At 37.8% G+C, this 20,326-nt stretch overlaps 2 protein-coding genes across 5 annotated transcripts in view; both read right to left on the bottom strand.

Moving 5' to 3' along the window:
* Positions 1-7,634, bottom strand: part of cyld (cylindromatosis (turban tumor syndrome)) — a 41,283-nt gene extending 33,649 nt beyond the window's left edge. For both annotated transcript variants that reach the window (XM_079804790.1, XM_079804791.1), the window contains exon 1: positions 7,291-7,634. The gene's annotated coding sequence lies outside the window, so the exon portion shown is untranslated. The remainder of the gene's footprint in view (positions 1-7,290) is intronic.
* Positions 7,635-7,783: 149 nt separating this feature from the next.
* Positions 7,784-14,783, bottom strand: nod2 (nucleotide-binding oligomerization domain containing 2). Of its 3 annotated transcripts, XM_079804767.1 has the most exons (11): positions 14,430-14,783; positions 13,483-14,011; positions 13,008-13,134; positions 10,955-12,716; positions 10,517-10,600; positions 10,348-10,431; positions 10,169-10,252; positions 9,996-10,079; positions 9,705-9,788; positions 9,534-9,617; positions 7,784-8,627 (listed from the first exon to the last, which is right to left on the bottom strand). In XM_079804767.1, exons 2-11 carry the CDS (start codon positions 13,960-13,962, stop codon positions 8,555-8,557), a joined length of 2,946 nt encoding a protein of 981 aa, XP_079660893.1. In that variant the 5' UTR covers positions 13,963-14,011; positions 14,430-14,783; the 3' UTR covers positions 7,784-8,554. The 3 variants fall into 3 exon arrangements, 2 of the variants coding, with proteins under 2 accessions (XP_079660893.1, XP_079660894.1); XM_079804768.1 differs by lacking the exon at positions 14,430-14,783 and having other exon boundaries at positions 13,483-14,046; XR_013815584.1 differs by lacking the exon at positions 10,517-10,600 and having other exon boundaries at positions 7,788-8,627; positions 14,430-14,743.
* Positions 14,784-20,326: the final 5,543 nt, after the last annotated feature.

Raw genomic sequence — 20,326 nt, 5'->3', positions numbered from 1 at the left:
TTTTTGATGAACAGAAAGATTGAAATAGAAATATGAATTATTTTAAATAATTTAAAATAGAAATATGTATTTATGATTGGGGGTGGGAATCTCAAGGCACCTCAAAATTCGATTCGATTACGATTCAGAGGGCTGCGATGCGATTATAAAACGATTATCGATGCATCTGTTTTCTCACTTGGTACTTTTAAAGCAAAGTATTTGTAATGACCCATAATGAATTTACTTCCAATATATTTTATCAATAAAACAAATGGAAGTGATTTTACAAGTCAACAGGAAGGTTACATTGCCAGAATATGTCCCAACATTGCAAAAAAAAAAGGGTTAGGGCATACTTGTAGTAAATTAATACAGACTTTAGCATATTCTGAATCACTAACATAAAGTAATAACCTCTTGTTATGTGCAATGAGCAATATAATCCTTCAGACAATGAAAAAACATTTTGCAAAATCACAGCTTTTATAAAAAAAAATTTAATTCTGTACCAGCAGCTCTCATTCAAACGTAGTGCTTGTGGACTTCAGCATATTCTGAATAACTAGTAACATACAGCTGCTCTTATACCCAAATAAATAATAGAGTCTAAGACTTATGACTTAAAACTAAATCCTGAGCACAGACACATTTTTGCTGTATACCACAATCGAAAACAGCTTTTATGAAATGAACATCTGAACACTAAATTAACATCTGCAGAGAATACGGACGCAAATCCTTGACCATCAAATTTGCGATAGAGTTTGTGGTCCTCTGGTTGGCAGGAACGTTACCGGTACAACCGAGCGTTTGAAACGTGTAATATGGTTTCTCATGTTTGGAAAATATTTTAGTTTAGTTTTACACAACTTGCATATAGTGTGGCTCTAGTCCAGGTCATTTTCATTGCTTTCCGTCAACATTACGTTATCAACATTTAGAAAATCAATTTTTTGACATTTGTGAATTAATTCAGAATCGTCCACGTCTGCATCCCGATGCATCTAAGAATCAAATTTTTCCCCCACCCCTATTAATTATATGTCTTTACTATCTTTCTAAAAAAAAATATTGCAAATTTACAAATCAAAACAAAGACCATAAGACACCGCCATTACAAACATCCCTAAAAAAGCAAGATTTCAAATGGAATGGACTCATGACTTTAACAAAGATGTAAATCAGTACAGCAGAAAACTTACTAAAAACTATTTTTCAAAATCAGGATATCTTCTCGAACTAAGGGATAAATATGATTGTTTTTCACTGATATTAAAAACTTGGTCTAGGGGTTCTAGTTGGTCTAGGGGTATGATTCTCGCTTCGGGTGGGAAAGGTCCCGGGTTCAGATCCCAGACGAGCCCCTAATTTTCACTGTTACGTCCCAGGTGCAATGTTTCTCTATAGAGTGTAAGGTTTAATTGGAGTAAACAGCGAAAAGGGGAAAAAGGGATTTGGGGTGAGTGTGCCCGTCCCAAAATTTTGAGGTAAAAATCACAGTAAGAAAAAAAAGCTTTTCAAGAGTTTTCAACAGTCAACAGGAAAGGAAGAACAAAATTAAAATTCTTCTGTATATCCTAAAACAGGGTACATAATATAGCCCTATGCGGTCGGTAATTGTTTCTCATGTGGACGTCCATAAAAATGTATTTGCATGCCACCTCAGTGATAAAACTTGTGCATTCGGATGGCGATTTATCCACAGTAGATGAGCAAGTTTTGTGATCCCACAAACCTGGGAACGTGCTGCTCACGTGGTCAGTCGCATGACTGTCTGCTGTAAATAAAATGTCATAATTGCTTGGAATAATAAGAATAAATTCATATTTAATTTAATCATAGGAAAATAATACATTATCCTAATTATTATTTAATTATTTAAAACTCCCGTTTAAAAAATAGGAAGATAGACCCATTTTAGTTAAAATGGTCTTGTATTTTATCTCAAAATGATGAATGTCATTTTAAAAATGTGGAAAGAGCAGAAATAAGTTAATACAGCATCTTATTTACATGAGGTAAACATAATGCTGCTTGGTTATTTTAACGTATATAATTGTTGCCGTAATAACGGCCCATTTCAAATGTTTATAAATGCTTTTCTTCTCTTTCTCTTTTGAGCGATTGTTCAAGTATTGTAAATACTTTCCAGCACTTCAGTAATAAAAGTGTAGGCTAGATCTTTAAAATGTATCCAAATTACAGCGAAGTGCAACGGTATGGTGCTCAACAGAGGCCAAAAAGGATATTATTGAATTTTGAAGTGATCTCTTCTTGAAAACTCAGAGATGTGGATTCTGACGGCAAATAAATTACCACACGACCTTGGTGTTTGTCAAAAAACAGTAGGTAATTCGGCTGGGGATTTTTATGCGGGTGGTGGGAGAAAAACGCTGACATTCTGGAGTCGGACGGCAATAATATCACCGGCTAGCCCCTGTAAATGATGAAAATACCTTACGACCCCATGAGAAACAATTACCGTCTGATTCTGAATAGAGCTAATGTCAGAATTTGAAAGTCACCTTAACATCACCAAAGGCTACAGCACTGAAAATCACCAACAATAGCCTACTATGCTTAAAACTTCTATCTTCTATCTAAAAATCTATTATTACACTTATTGTTCTCCTTGCTGAATCAATTTAGTGGATCCTTACTATCACTATGAAAGTATCAGTTTATTTTAAAATAGAATCATGCTGACCCCGAACATTTGAATGGTAGTTTAATAATAGGCCTAGTTCTAAAAAAATCTACATTAATATTTAGGGAAGACAATTAGACTACATTTTATTAGATGGGGGTCGATAATGTGTAGGGGGTGCTGGCCCAAAAAACGTTGAGAACCACTGATCTAGGCCTCCACGTGTTTAGTCTAGTTAACTTTTTAGGAAGAAATTGAGAAGAAAAATGGCACAACATCTTTTAAATCATAATTTAAATTAGTGGATCTCAACTAGTGGGTCACAGCCCAAAAATAGGTCACACGTCTGTTCAGACAGGGTTTGCGGAGAGCAGGGAAATACAGCATTAAATGCAAAAAATAAAATGCATCTATGCAACTTAGTAGCCGTAGTAGAAAGTAATAATACGTTTATGACCTACTGGAAGGAAAGCAAAAAAAGAAATGCTTCCAATATTTTTGTTTCTGACACACACAAAAAATGCTGTGTCAAAACAAACGCTTTGGTATTTTGATGAAAATGCATCTGTCATTTGTTAGAAGCTTGCCAATATGGACCGGTTGACATGCCCTTAACATCAAAAACCATGACCAAAACAACTCAGGGTAAAACAAAATATGACCCAGTCCCAGACTACATTAAATATGGGTTAACCCTAATTCTAACCCTTACTAGAACGAGAATAAACAGGGTTTGTGGTAGGGATGTTAACCGATGACCGTTTGACCGATGGTTGACCGTATCAACGTTAACCGATCAAAGTTGTCGGTTAAAAAAAAAAAAGTGATCTCTAAATTAGGCTTAGACAGTGGACTAAACGCTACTACAGTTAGCCATCTCATTCCAAAATCTTTTTGTGTGAAGTGAACAAATCCCTCACACTCAATTTTTCATAACTCGCCTGTTTGTACTTAATAAACCAATAAAAACATTTGAGGCGAGGTCACAGCGTTTGGGTTTGCGCGCTCACAAGGTTTGCAAAAAGTAAACAGGCTAAAACACTCGAGGTTAGAGCCAGGGCAGACGACAGTATGAAGCGTGCAAAGAAAAGTAGTGTGTGGGACCATTTCACCAAAAAGAACGACACAGATGTAAGTTGCAACTTGTGTGATACAGTGCTTAATTAGAAGGCACACAGTGAGTTAGACCTGCCTTGGCCGGTGCGTCTTTTACGCATTCTGAAGGTGCCTGTTTTATCCATTGGTTTTATCGTGTTGCAGTCTATTAGACAACATTCCGCATAAGATGGGCTTACATTTATTATTGTTAGCACTACCTCGAACTAAAGCGGCGTCTCTTCGGAGCTGTCATTTTCTTAAATGAGCGCGGCAATGTTTCAAATGAGCTTCTAAAGCTAGACAAATGCCTTTATTTTCAACGCGATCACCTTGTACCCAAACCATTTCGAAACTAAGGAGCCATTTGTCCTCCGATTACAAACAAGCTCCTCGGCGCCGCGTTTGCGGGACTCATGTTTCGCGCTGTAGGGGATTTAAAAAAAGTGACGTGAGTGGAAGGGAGGCGGCGGCGCCGGGACAGTGTGTGTGTGTGTGTGTGTGTGTGTGTGTGTGTGTGTGTGAGAGCGGGAGGCAGAGCGGCAGAGAGATGCGACAGAGTTGCGAAATTGCAGGCGCGGCTCGCGGCTGTTATTTCAAATAGCGCAGCATATTTTAAACTAATCGGTTAACCGGTTTCAACCGGCTAATGAGGCTCAGTGGTCGGTCAAGAAAATGTTTAGTTTTCGCCATCCCTAGTTTGTGGTGACCAGAACGTCTGACAGTTGACAGTTTCATGTGACTATTTATCAGCTGTCAAGAGCACAAAACCATCAAAAATGTATAAAATTTGTATATAAAATAAAAACTAATAAAATATAAATAAATCAATACAAATTTAGAATCTGTTGTCAGTGCATTAATACAATTATTGATTATCAACCAAATTGTATGGTAATACCTTTTTTGGTCTTGTGTGTGTGTGGTAGGGGTGTAACGGTACACGTATTCGTACCGAACCGTTTCGGTACAGGGCTTTCGGTTCAGTGCACGTGCGTACTGAACAGTTTCCGAATGCAATCTTTAACAGTTGACAGTCGGCTTTTTTTAAGCCAGGAACACGCTTCAATCCGAATTCCCACACAAATTTTATCACGAAATTCAAACAATAAATGACGTTTTGACGCTCTTTAATGTGACGTGACTGATCACTGACCACAGTTCCAGAGGCCGCGTGACGCGCGTGAACGCGATCATCTGTGAAAGCGATCAATCATCTCTTCCTAAAGAATAAACATGAATGAACATCTGAAGGTATGTTGAGGATACATTACAACTTACTGTCACGTATCATATGTGGTGTAATCGCTCAATCAGTGTTTCAAAGACGGAAAGACCTCAATAAAACTGCTTGTAAACTAAACAATGTCATGTAGCATCACATTTACCTCAGGTAGTTATTCAGTGTCCACAGCTGTTAGTTCACTAGAGAAATCAACTCTTTCACTAAATATATGCACTATATATATTAATTATATTCTACTTAACCTGTTAATGATGTCTTGATTATTTCATGTATGTTTAAATAAACCTGTCATGAAAATGACAGACACAGTGTAGGCTATAAATTATTATATTTCAACAACGAATTAGAGAAAAAACAATTTTATTATTAGATTTAGAAGTTATTGCAAAAACTGCCTTATGTGAAGTTTACATGTTTGCTTACTGTGTTATTTGAGTGTTGATTATTACACCTAAAAATAAATAGCAACTGAATTATTTAGGATAATAGTTTGGGCTCTGTTGTTAACCTTTAATATTAATTTGCAAGTAAGGGCTCCCTATATAGTTTACAGCAATATCTTCAATCAACTTTTAGTTATAATTTAATTAATTTAAGGACAGACACTTTTTTTTCAGTAAACCACTGTTTAATAAAAATAACTAAAAAGCAATTTTGTAAAACTGCTGTACCGAACCCGTACCGAACCGTGACTTCAAAACCGAGGTGCGTACCGAACCGTCAGTTTTGTGTACCGTTACACCCCTAGTGGTACAATTGATTTTGTTTATATTTAACAACCATTTTGCTTACTTATGTATGAACCATTCTGCTACTCTGTTGGGTTACCACTTGGTGTTCAATTTGAAATATGGGTCCTTTAAAGGATACTTCATCCAAAAATGAAATTTCTGTCATCATTTACTTGTGGAACACAAAAGATGATATTTTGAAAAAGTCTGTCTTTTGTTCATACAATGAAAGGTATGAACAAAATAACAATTGTGTGTTCTATAGAGGAAAGAGAGGTATACAATTTGTTTTAATGATATGAGGGTGAGTAAATGAGGACAGAATCTTTATTTATGGGTGACATTTTTCTTTAAGGAAAATCACATGACAACCACAGATTTGGCTAACTGGCATAGCTTATCAATGACCACGATATTAGAATAGCCAGCCGAGCACACTTGTACTAACAGAGACTGTGTGACTAGTTGGTTTTTCCCCGAGCAGCAGGGGAATTCACACAGCGAATTAAATCTCACTCTGAGCTTCCTGTATGCACAATAATGGTGCACACATACCACTACTGCATAATGACTAATATCAAGAATAAAAGACCAGACATGGAATGCTCTACTGCGCGACCTTTTACTGATATTGCACGTGTCATCTACTTCTGTCTGAATTGTAAGATGTGGCAGTGAAAAAAGATCCAGCAGTTTAGGTGATTCGGCAGTGATTTGGCCCATCCAAAAAATGACAACACGGTTTTGAATAACATCTACAACCTATCCATACAGATCCCCGTTCTGGTAAATGTTAGTGCTCTGGGCAAACATGTCAAAGGGTTTTAATTCTTAGGGGTCACCAAGTCAACTTAATTCCAGGTAAATGGATCAAGGAGGGCTATAATACCCGGCCAGAAAAAAAATCTGTTAGCATTCCCATTCATCCCAATGGGACCTGTTTGGCTGTTGTTGTTTTTTGGAGCTGTAAAGCATTTGACATGTAAAACAGTGCCCCTCCTAAGAAAAAAGTTGAGAACCACAGCTCTAAACAAAACTGTGAGGGATTCTCAAGCTTTGAACGACAATATTCATGCTGACTGTCTGTCTGTCCCCTCACAGCCATTGATAATCAACAGACAGTGATCTGTGAAGTTGATGCTTTGTCAACATATGAAACATGCAGAGCCGGGAACACCCACCTGTATAGCCAATATATTAGCAATATGAATAGGCTTTTGTAAGTGCAATACCTGTATTCATGATGTAATACACCCAATGTAAAAATCACATCAGCGTTATGCACTTTCTCTAGACTGTGACTGATTTTGACTGTTGGGTGAAAACGATGCATCAGAGATGGACAGGCCTTACACTAAATGACACTGATCAGGTACAGAAAACAAAACATTCAGCTTCTCTGTTAACGGTTATTCCTACTCATAGAGCTCGGTTTGGAGATAATGTCATCGCTGGATAGCCCTTGTGTTGTCATGTATCAGCGGATCTGGTTACAGTTACGGATCTAACGTTAAAGCTGCTCATGTGTCAGAGTCATTCTGTAGAGGTAAACAGGTGACATCAGCATGAGCGGATCAGACTCCTCTTACCTGACGTTTAAATATCCCGGTATTCACCCGTCCGTCTTCGATGGCATTTGAGGTTATTCCAGTGAAACTCTCGTGGCGCTGTTAGTAACGATGATGGTGTTTATTTGACATTGTCGGGTGGGCTCAGCTGAAGCCAGCGCTGACTCCACTCCGCATTACTACCGGTTAAAGAAGGGACAGTCGCCTCCTCCGTACACTTTAAACCCCCTGGCAATAACCTCGGGAGAGACGATGAGGCAAACTCGAAAAAAATCCAGTAATATTGGTATAGCCGAGGCCGTTGTTTCATTTGAAATCAGTGTGAGTATTATTTACAGTGTGATTGTGTATGTGACGGTTAAACCAAACATGCTACGTTATTGAAGAAACTTGCTCTCCTATTGGCCAGTGAGTGACAGCTACAATCTGATTGGTAATTTCAGTTGTCCTTCATTTAGCCCCGCCTTTTGGGGTTTTCCAGTAGTTTGGCTGAGGAGTTTTTAAGGAACTGGCTGGGTGACAGGTTGTGCACTGCAGTTTATTCCTTTTCTGTTCTTCCAAGCATATATCTAATACTTAATGCAAATCTTATAATAAAAAAAGTTCCTTAAATGTGTATTTTTACAACATGTTTTACATAGATCCTAGATGAAGCTCTTGTAAACTTTTATCCGTAAACGACTGATGAGTTTCATGAATTTTGTGTGTGAGAAAAAAACAAATAAATCTATAATTTTCATGCAGCTTAATATAGTAATAGAAGTAATAGAAGATGTAATTAAAGGGATTTAGAAACATCATTACAAACCCTGACAATCTGTTTCAAGTAACAGACATTAACCATGAAATACAATACAAAAATGTAACTCTCATATAAAAAAAAAACTATGTAGCCTACATTAAATGAAAGTTCACCCATTAAAATGTCAAACACATGTTGCGTGTTACTAGGCCCTCTTTAGAAGTTCAGTTTGTGTATTCGACAGTTCGAGGTTTTCTTTTACAATAGGCCTACATTTATGACAGTCTCAATGAAGCTAGATAGTGCACATTCAAATCACAATGGTAACAGAGGATCCCAGTCATTCTTCAGCCCCATTTGATGTTCTGATTGGACCTTGGATATTTAGCTTCTAAGCTTCAGATCAGCCATTTACAAGACATGCACTTTCACTGTCTATGGTTTCCTGCTTGTGTGCAAGTTTTTTTCTTTCTTTTTTTTAAAGAAAATGATGAGCATTGGACTTGGGAGTTTGGTGGCGGGCATTACAGAGCTTTCTTGCCCTCAGAAGGTCAATCTGCTTTCTTGCTTGCTCAGCTCCTCTTCTTCCTCTGGGCTCAGATTATTTCCTCTCAGCCTTCAAGTGTACAAAGAGCATTTATATTAAGGACATTAATATTATTCACAGCACAAACCATTCACCAGGCATGGGTATTAATGTAAAGTGTAGTACAATTGAAATGATGTTTGCACTAAGATCAAGTCACAAAGTTGTTGCATGATAACTGCTAATAATTACATAATGGGGTATGCTGTCACATTAAATGAGGTATGTCGTCACCATGGAACCAGCCAATAAACACTATGTTACACACGTGATAACATGCCCCACATTTGTCCTGAGAACACGGTTTAACCCTTCTGTTAACACTTCTGTTGATTCTTGACTGCATGTATATGCTATTGTGGTTTCGATTGTTGGCACAGCTATGAGAAAAAAATGGTAACACTTTACAATAAGGTTGTATTAGTTAACATTAGTTAATGCATTAGTTAACATGAACTAACCATGAACAACACCTCTGTTCAGCATTAGTTAATCTTTGTTAATGTTAGTTAATAAAAATACAGCTGTTCATGGTTTGTTCATGTTCGTTCACAGTGCATTAACTAATGTTAACAAGTTTTTAATAATGTATTATTAAATGTTGAAATTAACATTAACAAAGATGAATAAATGCTTTATAAGTGCAGTTCATTATTAGTTCATGTTAACTAATGTAGTTAACTAATGTTAACTAATGAACCTTATTGTAAAGTGTTACCGAAAAAAATTATATTGGGATTTTAATTTGGCAGACAAAATTCATTACAAAAATTCTAAAGGGTATTTAGGTAATTACAACCAACATACAAAACCACTAGTAAAGAAAACACCTTTAACCGAACTCTTAATTTAATGAATGCTTATGTGAAATACATTAACATTTATCAAGTAAAACTAGCACACACAGTCTGCTAAAATACTGGAAAATTACCTTACCAGACTTCCTTAACACTAGAATTCATTTTCAGTCCCTCTATCAGAGACTCAACTCCGGCCCTGCTGATGCAGTTTTTGTTCAGCCTGAGTTTAAGAGACAGAGAGAAAGCATGTATTTCTGTAATTCTGTAATCTGTAAAATAATTTTAAACAAAGTAGAGTCACACTTACCACAGTACCTCCAGAGTTTTGCTCTGACTGATGAGTTCAGCCAGAGCATATGCACCTGCACTGCCCACACCATTATCCACCAGACTGAAACAACCAACGCAAACAAAAGTGGGTTTTGTGATTACCCACAAAAAGTAACACATTCAGCATAGAGTAGCATAGTGCTCTGTTTTTTATTGTTTTATCTGAATGGGCAACCTTTACTTTTCCACTGTTAAGCATTAGCTTGCTACAAGTTTTTTTTTTTTCAGTCATAGAATGAAGAATTAATATAGGATTTTACAGGATTACCTTAACCATATTAGCGCTGTGCTATTCTTCAGCGCAGTTGCCAATGCCTCAGCTCCCCTGTCCCCAATTTTATTACCCCATAATCTGAAAATAGGAAGTCAGAATGGAAATATCATTTAATATAGGCACAGTATTGGAACATTGGAGCACAGTATTCTCATTATTGACCTCACCCCAGATACTGCAAAGACTGGTTGTAGCTTAGGCCTTCTGCAAGCTGCTCTGCTCCTAGTGATGTGATGTTATTATTTCCAAGCCTAGAAAGCAATTATATATTTGGTATGATTAGAATGATCAGCATCCCATAGGCCAGAACTAGAACATAATAACCTTAGATAAAGTAAGGGCTGACCTCAAAGACAGGAAGTTCTGCTTTGTCTTTAGCAGCGAGGCAAAGTGTTGGGTGCAAGCATCTGTGAGCTTGTTGTTGAAAAGCCTGGGGAAATTATGAGGTAGTAATACAACTTATATAATATATCATTATTCATAAAATGCAGCGTTTAGGTGTCTAATATTCTCACGCTATTTTTTGGAAGCTTTCACACTTCATTCCCTTCTCCAGAAGTTTCTGGATTCCTTCATCTGATATGTTATTGTTCCTTAAACTGTGAAATTCAGAAGTTTCAGAAAAGCATGCATTTATTTTACGTAATTCCAAAATTGTATTACCTTGTTTCTTCTGCAGAACAGAAAAGAAGATATTTTGCAGGATGGTGGGGTCCAAACAACATTGGGCCTCTTTTTTTTTATTTTTATGCATAGGCCCAAAAAAAACCAGACATGTTTCAAAATATCTTCTTTTGTGTTCCACAATGCATACAGGTTTGGAATAAAAAATAAAAAAAAGGTTGAATAAATGATAGCACAAGGAGATGGTATAATTTTCATTTTTGGGTGAACAAAATGAAGTCTAAACAACAATTCAAACACAACCACAATCAGTTAATCTCTCATCTTACTAAAGGGAGTGACAAATATGTAGACACGGTAGAAGCTGCTCCACGCCCACATCTCCAACTGAATTGTTGTCCAATTGAAGCCCAACCGGATTCCGCAGGTACTTCAGCACGTACGCCAACGCAGTGCATTCCACCGGTCCAATGTTACAGTAGGTGAGCTTCAGGTGTTCAACATCCAACTTAGCCATGGCATCTTGAGCAATACTGTTGTCTTGCATTTCATATATGCACTTGATTAGCCAAACGAAACTTGGCATGGCATGCATGCTCTTCTTTTCACCCTCTACAGGACGAGGAATAGACTTAAAATGTCTCTGCATCCCTTTAGACAATGACTTCACTACCTGCTTGGCCTTCCGTTCACGGACAGCAGTTGGACAGCAGTCCAGGAGGAGATTATGGTGCCGCTGAGATAAAAGTCCTGACACAAACTGAGCTGTAATCTGGAGGTTTGGTGTCTCTGCCACATGGGACTTCACCTCAACCAAAGGATCAATACAGTGTCCAAGACACCTTTGAGACCGGCCCGACATCTGCCTATACTGAGGCTGAAAGAGTCTGGAGATAACAGAACGATTGTTGTTACGATTCAAAACAACAAACATAGCAGCGAAGAAGCATTGTAAGGTGATGTGCAGAAACTCATAGTGTTTACAATCTGTCACAGAGAGGTCATTGCAGTAAATGAGGAAACCCATGCTGACATCCTGATCTGTGAGCCCATTTCTTTGCAGCTCATACCCTGAGAACACATAACAAGAGGCTTCCAGGCCTTCCAATGCCAACTGTCCAAGTTTTAACACTGTGTCCAAATGTTCCTCCAACCAGGCCTTTCCCAGGACTCCTTGAGGCTGAGATGACTTTCGCTGGAAGAAATGCTGTAAGACTAGGAGGTAGACATCGGTGATGGTCTGAGGAATACTATCTTGACCACCCAGAAGCTCCTGGTGGCACTTGGTCACAATCCAGCAGAAGACTGGCATGTGGCAAAGACCTAGCAACACCGTGTTACCCTGGAGGGAATCTATGACTCGTCTAGCCATAGCAGGGTCGATGTGATGTTTCTTTACAAAGCAGCTGATACCTCTAGGAGAAAAACCCTTCAGGTGCACTTCTTTGCGGAGATAGCGCTTCAGCGATGGGCCCACAGCCTGTGGTCTACTGGTGACCACCTTCAAAATGCCCTTCATCAACGTACCCTGCAACAAATTGAAAAGCAATACAGGTATAGGCACTTGCTTTGTGGGGCAGCAGTGACGTTCTTCATCTGTGAAACCCTGTTTAAACTCATCAAGCCCATCAAAAGTAAAGAGGATCATATGAGGGTGGTCTAGGATGAACTGGAAAACCTCATCCTGACTTCGATCAGACCAGCAGCAGTGCAGGAAGAGGAGCTCTTTCAGAGACAGCTCTCTGTGCTCTGCATTCAGTTTGCGGCAACTGAAGGGGAACAGCAGGAAAGTGTTTGTGAGCAAAGCTTCTCTTGCCCAGAGCAAATGCAGTCGCTGAAGCAGTGTGCTTTTGCCACTTCCTGCCTCCCCAGTCAAAAGAATGGTGTCAGCATCTTCATTAAGAGTCCCTATGGGACCCACCACATCCTCCAGCCCTAATGTAGTAGTTTCACCAGAACCATCCATCAATTCAAGAAGTCCATCGGTGTAAATATCATCCAAGGAAAAACTTCCTGTCCCGCCGTAGGTGCTAAGGAAGAGGGACTGGGCAGCAACAGAGCTTCGCAGCTTCTTCTGGTACAGCAGACAATCTGGAGAAACAAGTGTATTGACAATTACATTTATGTTTTTTACAAGCTCACTTATTGGTAATAAAGGAAAAAAATGGTATTGTATTCCTTAATATGCATTTCATTATTATTTTATTTACATTTATAAATGTATTTATATTTATTTTGCATTTATATATTTAATAGTCAACATCTATTTCAATAAATAAAAGTGACATAATAATTATGCCCATCTCTTGCATCTTATGCAATAACAAAGACAAAGACATGAAAAAAGACATACTGTCCATACAACTGAGAAATGTCTTATACCGGCAGAAATTTGATTTTTTTTATCTTCAGGGTTTGGTCTTGTTGGCTCTGTTTGTTCTAGATACTGTAGTAAGGTCTTTGCAGCAGTTTCCCCTTTAAACTTCACTTGGTCTAACAGCCTCCGAACCTGCAACAATCCAACAAGATCACTCAATAATATATACATTCATTAAGCAAATAAAGGAGATTTACTGTGAACGGGCTTGGTAGAAAGACATAATGTCAAACTAATTTGCACTTATCAATTACTAGGAAAATAGTTCAATTTCTAAAGTATACATGAGATATATCACACTGACAAATTTCATTTGGCAATTGACTGAAAATTGTTTGGCAATTTAACAGTCCGTGACAAGGATTTTAGTCATGGGACAAATTATATGATATTAGTCATGGGGCACATTCATTTTCAAGGATTTCATAATACAAATAAGTAAAACTAATTTGTGGATTAAAGTAGTATCAACGAAGTTACCTGTTGTGATGGTGTGTATACAGGAAGTTGCACCCCATCACAATCTTTGATGGTGAAGCAGCCAGTTGTCAGTAAAACATTCAATGCCCCGTCAATATTATCTCTGAGCTTTGTCACTAGCACTGGCCTGTCAGCCAATAACGTTAAAGTTGCAGTGTCTGGTCTGTTCTTGCCCACTTCAGCGCATCCTTTACCAAAACACAGCCCAGCCTTTTGCTCCTCTGGTAATACTTGGCTAATCGCAGCCAAAAAAAGACTGCATGCATCTTCCCCTTTATCATACACCACATCTAAAAGTTGCCTGACGTTAGAACATAGAGGTTTCTCCGCCAGTCGTATGCTTAGGTAATCCTCCCAGACAAGAACCTCCCAAGCCAGAAGCAGGTCCAGAACACAGTCCAGAGGTTCAGCAGTGCCTCCACCACATATGACTGCCAGAAGCTCTGCTCGCTGTGTTATGATCAACTGGTGAGCACTCATAGTGGAACTCAGCCTTGTGTCAAAGTCAACAGTCACAATCAGAACCCAACTAAAAAGATGAGACAAAGATCATAACTTCTTACAAAAGAAACCTTCTTACTGTGCCATTTTTAGATGTCAACGAGAAAAATTGGCAGAAGTGCCTATTATTAACAGCTAAAGTAAATTTGGGCACTCATTTCCTCATTTTTTCCAAAAGCAGACGTATCATTAAAATAATAATAATAATAATAATAATAATAATAATTAAAAAAAAATATATATATATAGGCTATATATATATATATATATATATATATATATATATATATATATATATATATATATATATATATATATATATATATATATATATATATATATATGTTTAGGTTAGTACATAATAGTTGTGCATTTGGGTTAAATAGAAACATTACATCGAAATGGCTTTGAATAAATATACGTCGCAACACCATAAAAAACCTTACCAGACAAGGTCCAAAATAACTCCTTAACGTCATTGCTCCCCCACTACAAAGGTGAAGTAAATGTTTCGTTCATAATCATACGTTAGCCTATAGCATATAACAAATGCGTCTCGGTCTCATTCGAAACTTCCGAAATTAATATCCCAAACGAAACATGCCTGCAAACTTCTGAGTCTGCTAAATATTCCGAAGGCTGTGATTCTTCATTGGCAGTCTATATAGGCTATCCTACTCTGGAATACCGCGAACACAGATTTATCTGTCTTTATCGTCAGTTTAGTCACTTTATGGAAATGATCGTCCGAACTGAAAGTGAAAGAGGAGGCGCTGCTGTCCACTGAATCTTCAGGAAGTGGGTTGTTGTAGTTAGTTGTGACACTTTGTTTATACCTCAGTAGCCCAAGTCATTGTTGTTTTGTGCCAGAAACTTTGATATAATATTCACATAGCCCAAGTAGCCTATCTGTTTCAGTTTTAAGTGTTTTCAGTTAAATGTAAATGTAATCTAGTTTAAAAGTTTAGTTTTAAATAGGCTATAATCTTTATATCGTGTAAAGGTTTTACAGAAGCAACAGAAACACTTTTATGGGAAGAAAATGTATGAAGAAGAAGAAAATCAGTACAAACAAGATAGAATAGAATTCCAGCCCTAAAAAGAACAACAAAAAATAATTATAGTAGCCTATCCTACTTCCTACTGTCTAATACCCTACTGTGTAGCCTAAATGTTCTTCCTCTTCTTAATTTTTCTTCCCACAAAAGTGTAGGCCTATAGGCATCAGATACTTTTTTTCTCCTGTAAAACCTCCTATAATATAAAGATTATAAATGATGAACAATTCACTAGGGTGATGCTCATGTGGTCCACGCTCCTCGGCTCTGCCCTGGTCAGGTCAGGCACACTGCAGAGTTTCGGGGGTGACAACAACAGCGGGGTGCGGGAGGCCTAAAGTATCGTTGCGTGTAGGCCTACGCGAGATGACTGACAAAATAATAAACATAAGCTTAAGTGATGTTTTGGCGTATCGTGGCTGTGAACAAGAAAATATTTTGCCACTTTTTAGAGTCGTAAAAAAAGCATGCAGAACCACATTTCAAACTCAAGAGGGAACCCTATCATCATGTAAAATGTAGCCTACTATTTATCTCAGCAAGCGTCTTATTTATTTTCTTTTTTACTGTAAAGTTTGGCCTAAATGATAGCCTAAATGTTTAAAGTTCACAGATCATATAGTTTTATGTTCGTAATCTTTTGTTCAGCCTAAGTTGTTTTCTTGTTTGTTTTTGTAAATAGGCTATAGCCTACGATCTGTGCACATTTTCTATAATTTATCAATAAACCCTTTTTAGTCAGTCACAACAAACGTTTTAAATAGGCTATTGTTTGATTGTTAGTGGGCTTAACGGCTTCTGGCCTTAATATAGCCTATAGTTCACTTTAAAATTAAAATTACCCCATACATTTACTCACCCTCAAGTCAGGTGTATGACTTTCTTCTTTCTGATGAATACAATCAGAGTTTTAAAAAAAACCAGACGTATTACAGAAAAAGGTAGCCTAACTGTTTGACGTCGGAGACCTACCATTTCTTCATTAATTAAATATGGAAGGCTGTCTGGCAGAAGCAAGAATTCTATTATAAAGAATGGAAGTGTCAGAATATTTAGGATAGGGTGAGTAAATCATGGGGTAATTTTCATTTAAAGTGAACTAATCCTTTAAGGCAGTAGTAGAGGGAATTCTGTATAGACTCAGTACCATATCATACTGATCAGTTATTGCCTTTATTTACTATTTATTAGTCTGCAATGCAATCCTAAAGTGTCATTTAGAGATTTAATCGTTCAAGTAAAGCAATAGCCTATGTTATCTTCTGATGATGAGACACAGGAGTCAACTGAGCAGTGGAAGCTGCTATGAGTGTTTGGTGTTGATCCTTTGTGTGGGCTGTCTTGCTTTGATGCGACCAGAGCTGATCATCCACTGTGTAAAGGACAGAGCCTATTTAAAATGTTTTTATTGTTAAAAATACAGTTTCACAAATTTCTTTGAATTTCAATTCATTGACTTACTCTCCTTAGTATCTCTCAATGAACTTGTCTATCATGCTGGTGCATTTCTGGCATTGCACTGGACACAGAAGAACAGCCATGCAGTGGCCAGCTGACATGTGCTGACAGTGACAACACAATTAGCCAGTGACTCAGCAGAGGAACAGAGCAGCAGTATGCAGACAGAAGCTGTAAACAGATTACCTTTAATACTTATACTCTGCTTTTTCTCAGATGTTTTAGAAGTTGCTGTGTTACATGCTCAAAACTCTCGTCAGGGGGACACAAAAGAAATTTGAAAATCTTCAGAGCTAGGAAAAATATTCAGGCATGAAAACAGAGTTAGACACCCTGGTCAAATCAGGCTTATTGGCATAATATCCAAACAATTGAAAGCAGTGCAAAAACGTTCTTTATAGACTGCCTAAAGTGTGTGTGAGAGAGATATGTGGCTTCTCCAATCTGCCTTTGTCTTTGATCTACATAAAACATGAGAAAGAGAGTTGTTTTGTTCCTTCATTGCCTGTTGTTTTGTCATGATTGCTTTATCTCATATTTTCTCACGTGTGATGATTAGTTTGTCGTCTTTCTTATCAGTGTAGAATATAAAGCTCAGATGAGTCTAACAATGACAGATGTAATGATGACAAACAGTGAGGTGTGGGTTGTCGTGTTGCTTTTCCACAAAGACTGTTGGGGAACAGAGAGGTGAGTTCTGGCAGAAATGCTAATATCCTAATCAGAGAAGTAGCAACCGTGATTTGAACTCTCTTTGCATAAATGTTCATGTCATTTCAGATTTTGTAGGACTGTGGCACGCTCACTTGTAAATAGTGGAGGTAAAACTGTCCTTTCAGCATGATAGGGGTGAGCTTATGATAAACGTTTGTGGGTGATACATGGGCGTATACAAGTGTAGAAGCACACATCACAGGGGCCAGTTGCATAAACTAAGCCATTACGTTAAGACAGTGTCTTAACATCTAGTATGAGCCACTAGCAGTTAGGGAAGTGGCATTCAGTCTTACTTTTCGTATCAAATTAGGCCAGTCTATGTTTTTATGTAACTGATTTTAAAAAGTTATGAACAGTCTTAAAGAAAAAAATGTATGTCTAACTTGTAAGACTAGTCTTAACGGTTTATGCAACCGGCCCCAGTGTTTGGTACAGAATATAATGATAGCTTTCAGTTCAGAGAGTGAGTCAGATGTTGACTTAGTAACTGATCTGATGGATTGTGATGGAATTATTGAGAAGGATGAATTAAAAAAATTATTATTATTATTATTAGCTTTTTTGAAAAAAGCTAAAAAAACGGTTCTTTTTGAACTGGCTTGTAAGAGACATTTGTTTGGGGTTCAGAATACACTGGTCACGTTCAATGTTTTTGATTCACTAAAAAGCAGTTCATAAGAGCCATTCGTTCAGGAATCAAACTATGGCCGTGCTATATGTTTTTGATTCACTAAAAACAAATGGTTCATATGAAACATTCATTCAGGAATCAGACAACACTGGTCATGCTCTATGTTTTTGGTTCATTAAAAGAAGATCATAAGAGTTATTTGTTCGTAAACTGGACTACACTTCCACTTTGTATGTTTGTTTATGTATGCAATTCAATAATAAGAAGTTGCCTTTATTTCACAGTACACAATAGTTTTTTATCACATCTCATTCAATACAACTCCAGCAAAATATAATTTATTTTGCCGAGGCACAGCGGGGGAGCATCAGTGAAAAACGCTATAGCTATGACACACTTGATACAAAAGTAATGTCTCTGGCAGGTTTGGTACTCCAATAATGAAGGATTTAGTTAATAACTTCTTGAAGGCTCTGAATTCTAGCTTGATTTTCATTAAGGATCGTGTTTGACCTCAGCCAGGCACCTGCACTTGTCACAGATTGGTTATGGCTAATTGGACGGGCAGCACAGCAGGGAATTTTGGGTAAGGGGGGTTAGAACATAAAATGAATAACCACTTTCACAACTCTAAAACAGCCCATATACTTTCTATATCGATGAAAGCTGATCCTCGTCTGCATTCAAAGTGTTGGGCCATGTTCTCTTGCTTGAAATATTTAAAGAAGAGGTCTGTTCACATTTCTTTCATCACATGAAAATGATAACAACAGCCATAAATTAATATTTCTGTCTGGCTCACCTTCATATAATATCTGGTTTATAAGAATAATCTATTCCAATACTCCCTCTATTTGCATGCAGCCTAACAGCACTTCATCACACATGCTTTGCAGGACATTTTCAGTTTGCTCTCTTTTTCGAAATGGCACATCAAAGAAACAGGTGAGTTGACACTGTTTTGAGAGTCTGATGTAAAACTGATGTAAAGGCCGGGGAGGCAAGCTGGTAAGCGATTGAGTCCTAATTGAGTCGAAATTGAAAGCCAATTAGGGCTGAGCTTGGAGAGACATGCTCTGTCAAAAAGAAAGAGATCAAATGTCTTTCAGAGAGAGAGAAAAACAGGAACAGAAGAAGTGCCAGCGCGTGTTGCTGCGCATCTGCGACCGCAGTCGCAGGCACAGGCACAGGCACGTGCCTTTCTCTGTGTTTGTGCGGTTGCTTTTGTATGGAGTTTTAATTGACAAGAAGATTAAAGCTCACTTCTCTGGAGTTTTCAGCAGAGGGCTAAAAAGAGAGAGCGAGGGAGTGAGCGATAGTAGTTAGAGGAGGAGTGTGGGGCATTGTGCGCGTCGTTGAAGGTTAGCTCTGGCTCCCGCTGCGTGAGCACTGCCTGAGATGGGCTACTTGTTGGACATTCATTATCAAACCCTGTTTGGTCCTTTCATCTGCTGCTCTGCAGAGCCCTCCTCGCAAACTACAGAGGCACCTTGCAGCTTGACATCTTTCCATTCACTCTGTACCTTAAACAGCATGCTGCCACATCAAAGCAGACACAAGCCCTTTGATGTTGCAAAAATAAAGAGCCCCAATGATCTACTCAAAACCAATGGAACTTTTGGTGCCTCTCTCTCATATACTCTCCCTCTCTTTTTCTCATTTTGTTGGCCTCTAATAGACTTCATCAGAGTTTGAGGAAGATAACCAGGGCTAACTATGACAACAACGGCCCATTTGCACCTTTGAAAATATGTGAACAGCATGTATGAATTAACATATCAAGGGCTATATGTAACGTCAGATGCAGATAAGCAAAATAATTGGAATGTCATTCAATTAGACTCACACTGTGTAAATGCCATGCGCCCATCCTGACTGTTCTTAGTAGAAAACACCAGTTTGCAACATCATAGCAGACTTTTGTACAACTTGAGGTAGCTGATGTAGATGTAGCTGCTCTAACATTATAAATAAGGTGGATAAATTCCTCTCGTTTGGTCTCTGAAAAGCATTTGACAACCCAAAAATAAAATACACACAAACATTTCTGGAGAATGATAAATAAAAGCCTCCTCTACCCAGTGCTGCATGAGCATGCTGTTAGCATGTTAACACCCCGAAGAGGAAATCTACTGAACTGCAATAGATTTAATTAAATGAATTATTCGTTTCCTGTGCAGAATCAAGGTTATTCAGAATACTTAATAGCAAGTATTCAAAATGCCCAGCAGGAAATGACTGAATCCCAGTGGAAATATTTTGTATTTCGTACATTTACTTTTCTTGATTTCTTTACACACTTGCAATTTTAAATATTATATACTCCGCATTCTTATTTCTTTTTTTTAATTATTATTATTTGCATCTCTATTTTATAATTATTTTTACATTTCTGAAAATGTTCTGATTATTGAACATAAACTTGGAAGTAAAAAAAAAAAAACGTAATTTCTGTTCATTTTTATTGCTTAGGTCAAAG

The sequence above is a fragment of the Gobio gobio genome, assembly GCF_949357685.1.
Source record: "Gobio gobio genome assembly, chromosome: 2".
Classification (NCBI taxonomy): Eukaryota; Metazoa; Chordata; class Actinopteri; order Cypriniformes; family Gobionidae; genus Gobio; species Gobio gobio.
The sequence above is the reverse complement of the archived record's forward strand: the minus strand, read 5'-3'. Positions and strand labels throughout refer to the sequence as shown.

What these genes read in the sequence shown, in the direction of transcription:
- nod2 (XM_079804767.1), bottom strand. Translation starts at nt 13,962, where the DNA reads ATGAGTGCTCACCAGTTGATCATAACACAGCGAGCAGAGCTTCTGGCA. An exon ending in ACAGCGCTAATATGGTTAAG is followed by an intron (nt 9,789 to 9,995) that starts GTAATCCTGTAA and finishes TGGTTGTTTCAG; the next exon opens with TCTGGTGGATAATGGTGTGG. An exon ending in TCTAGTGTTAAGGAAGTCTG is followed by an intron (nt 8,628 to 9,533) that starts GTAAGGTAATTT and finishes GTACACTTGAAG; the next exon opens with GCTGAGAGGAAATAATCTGA.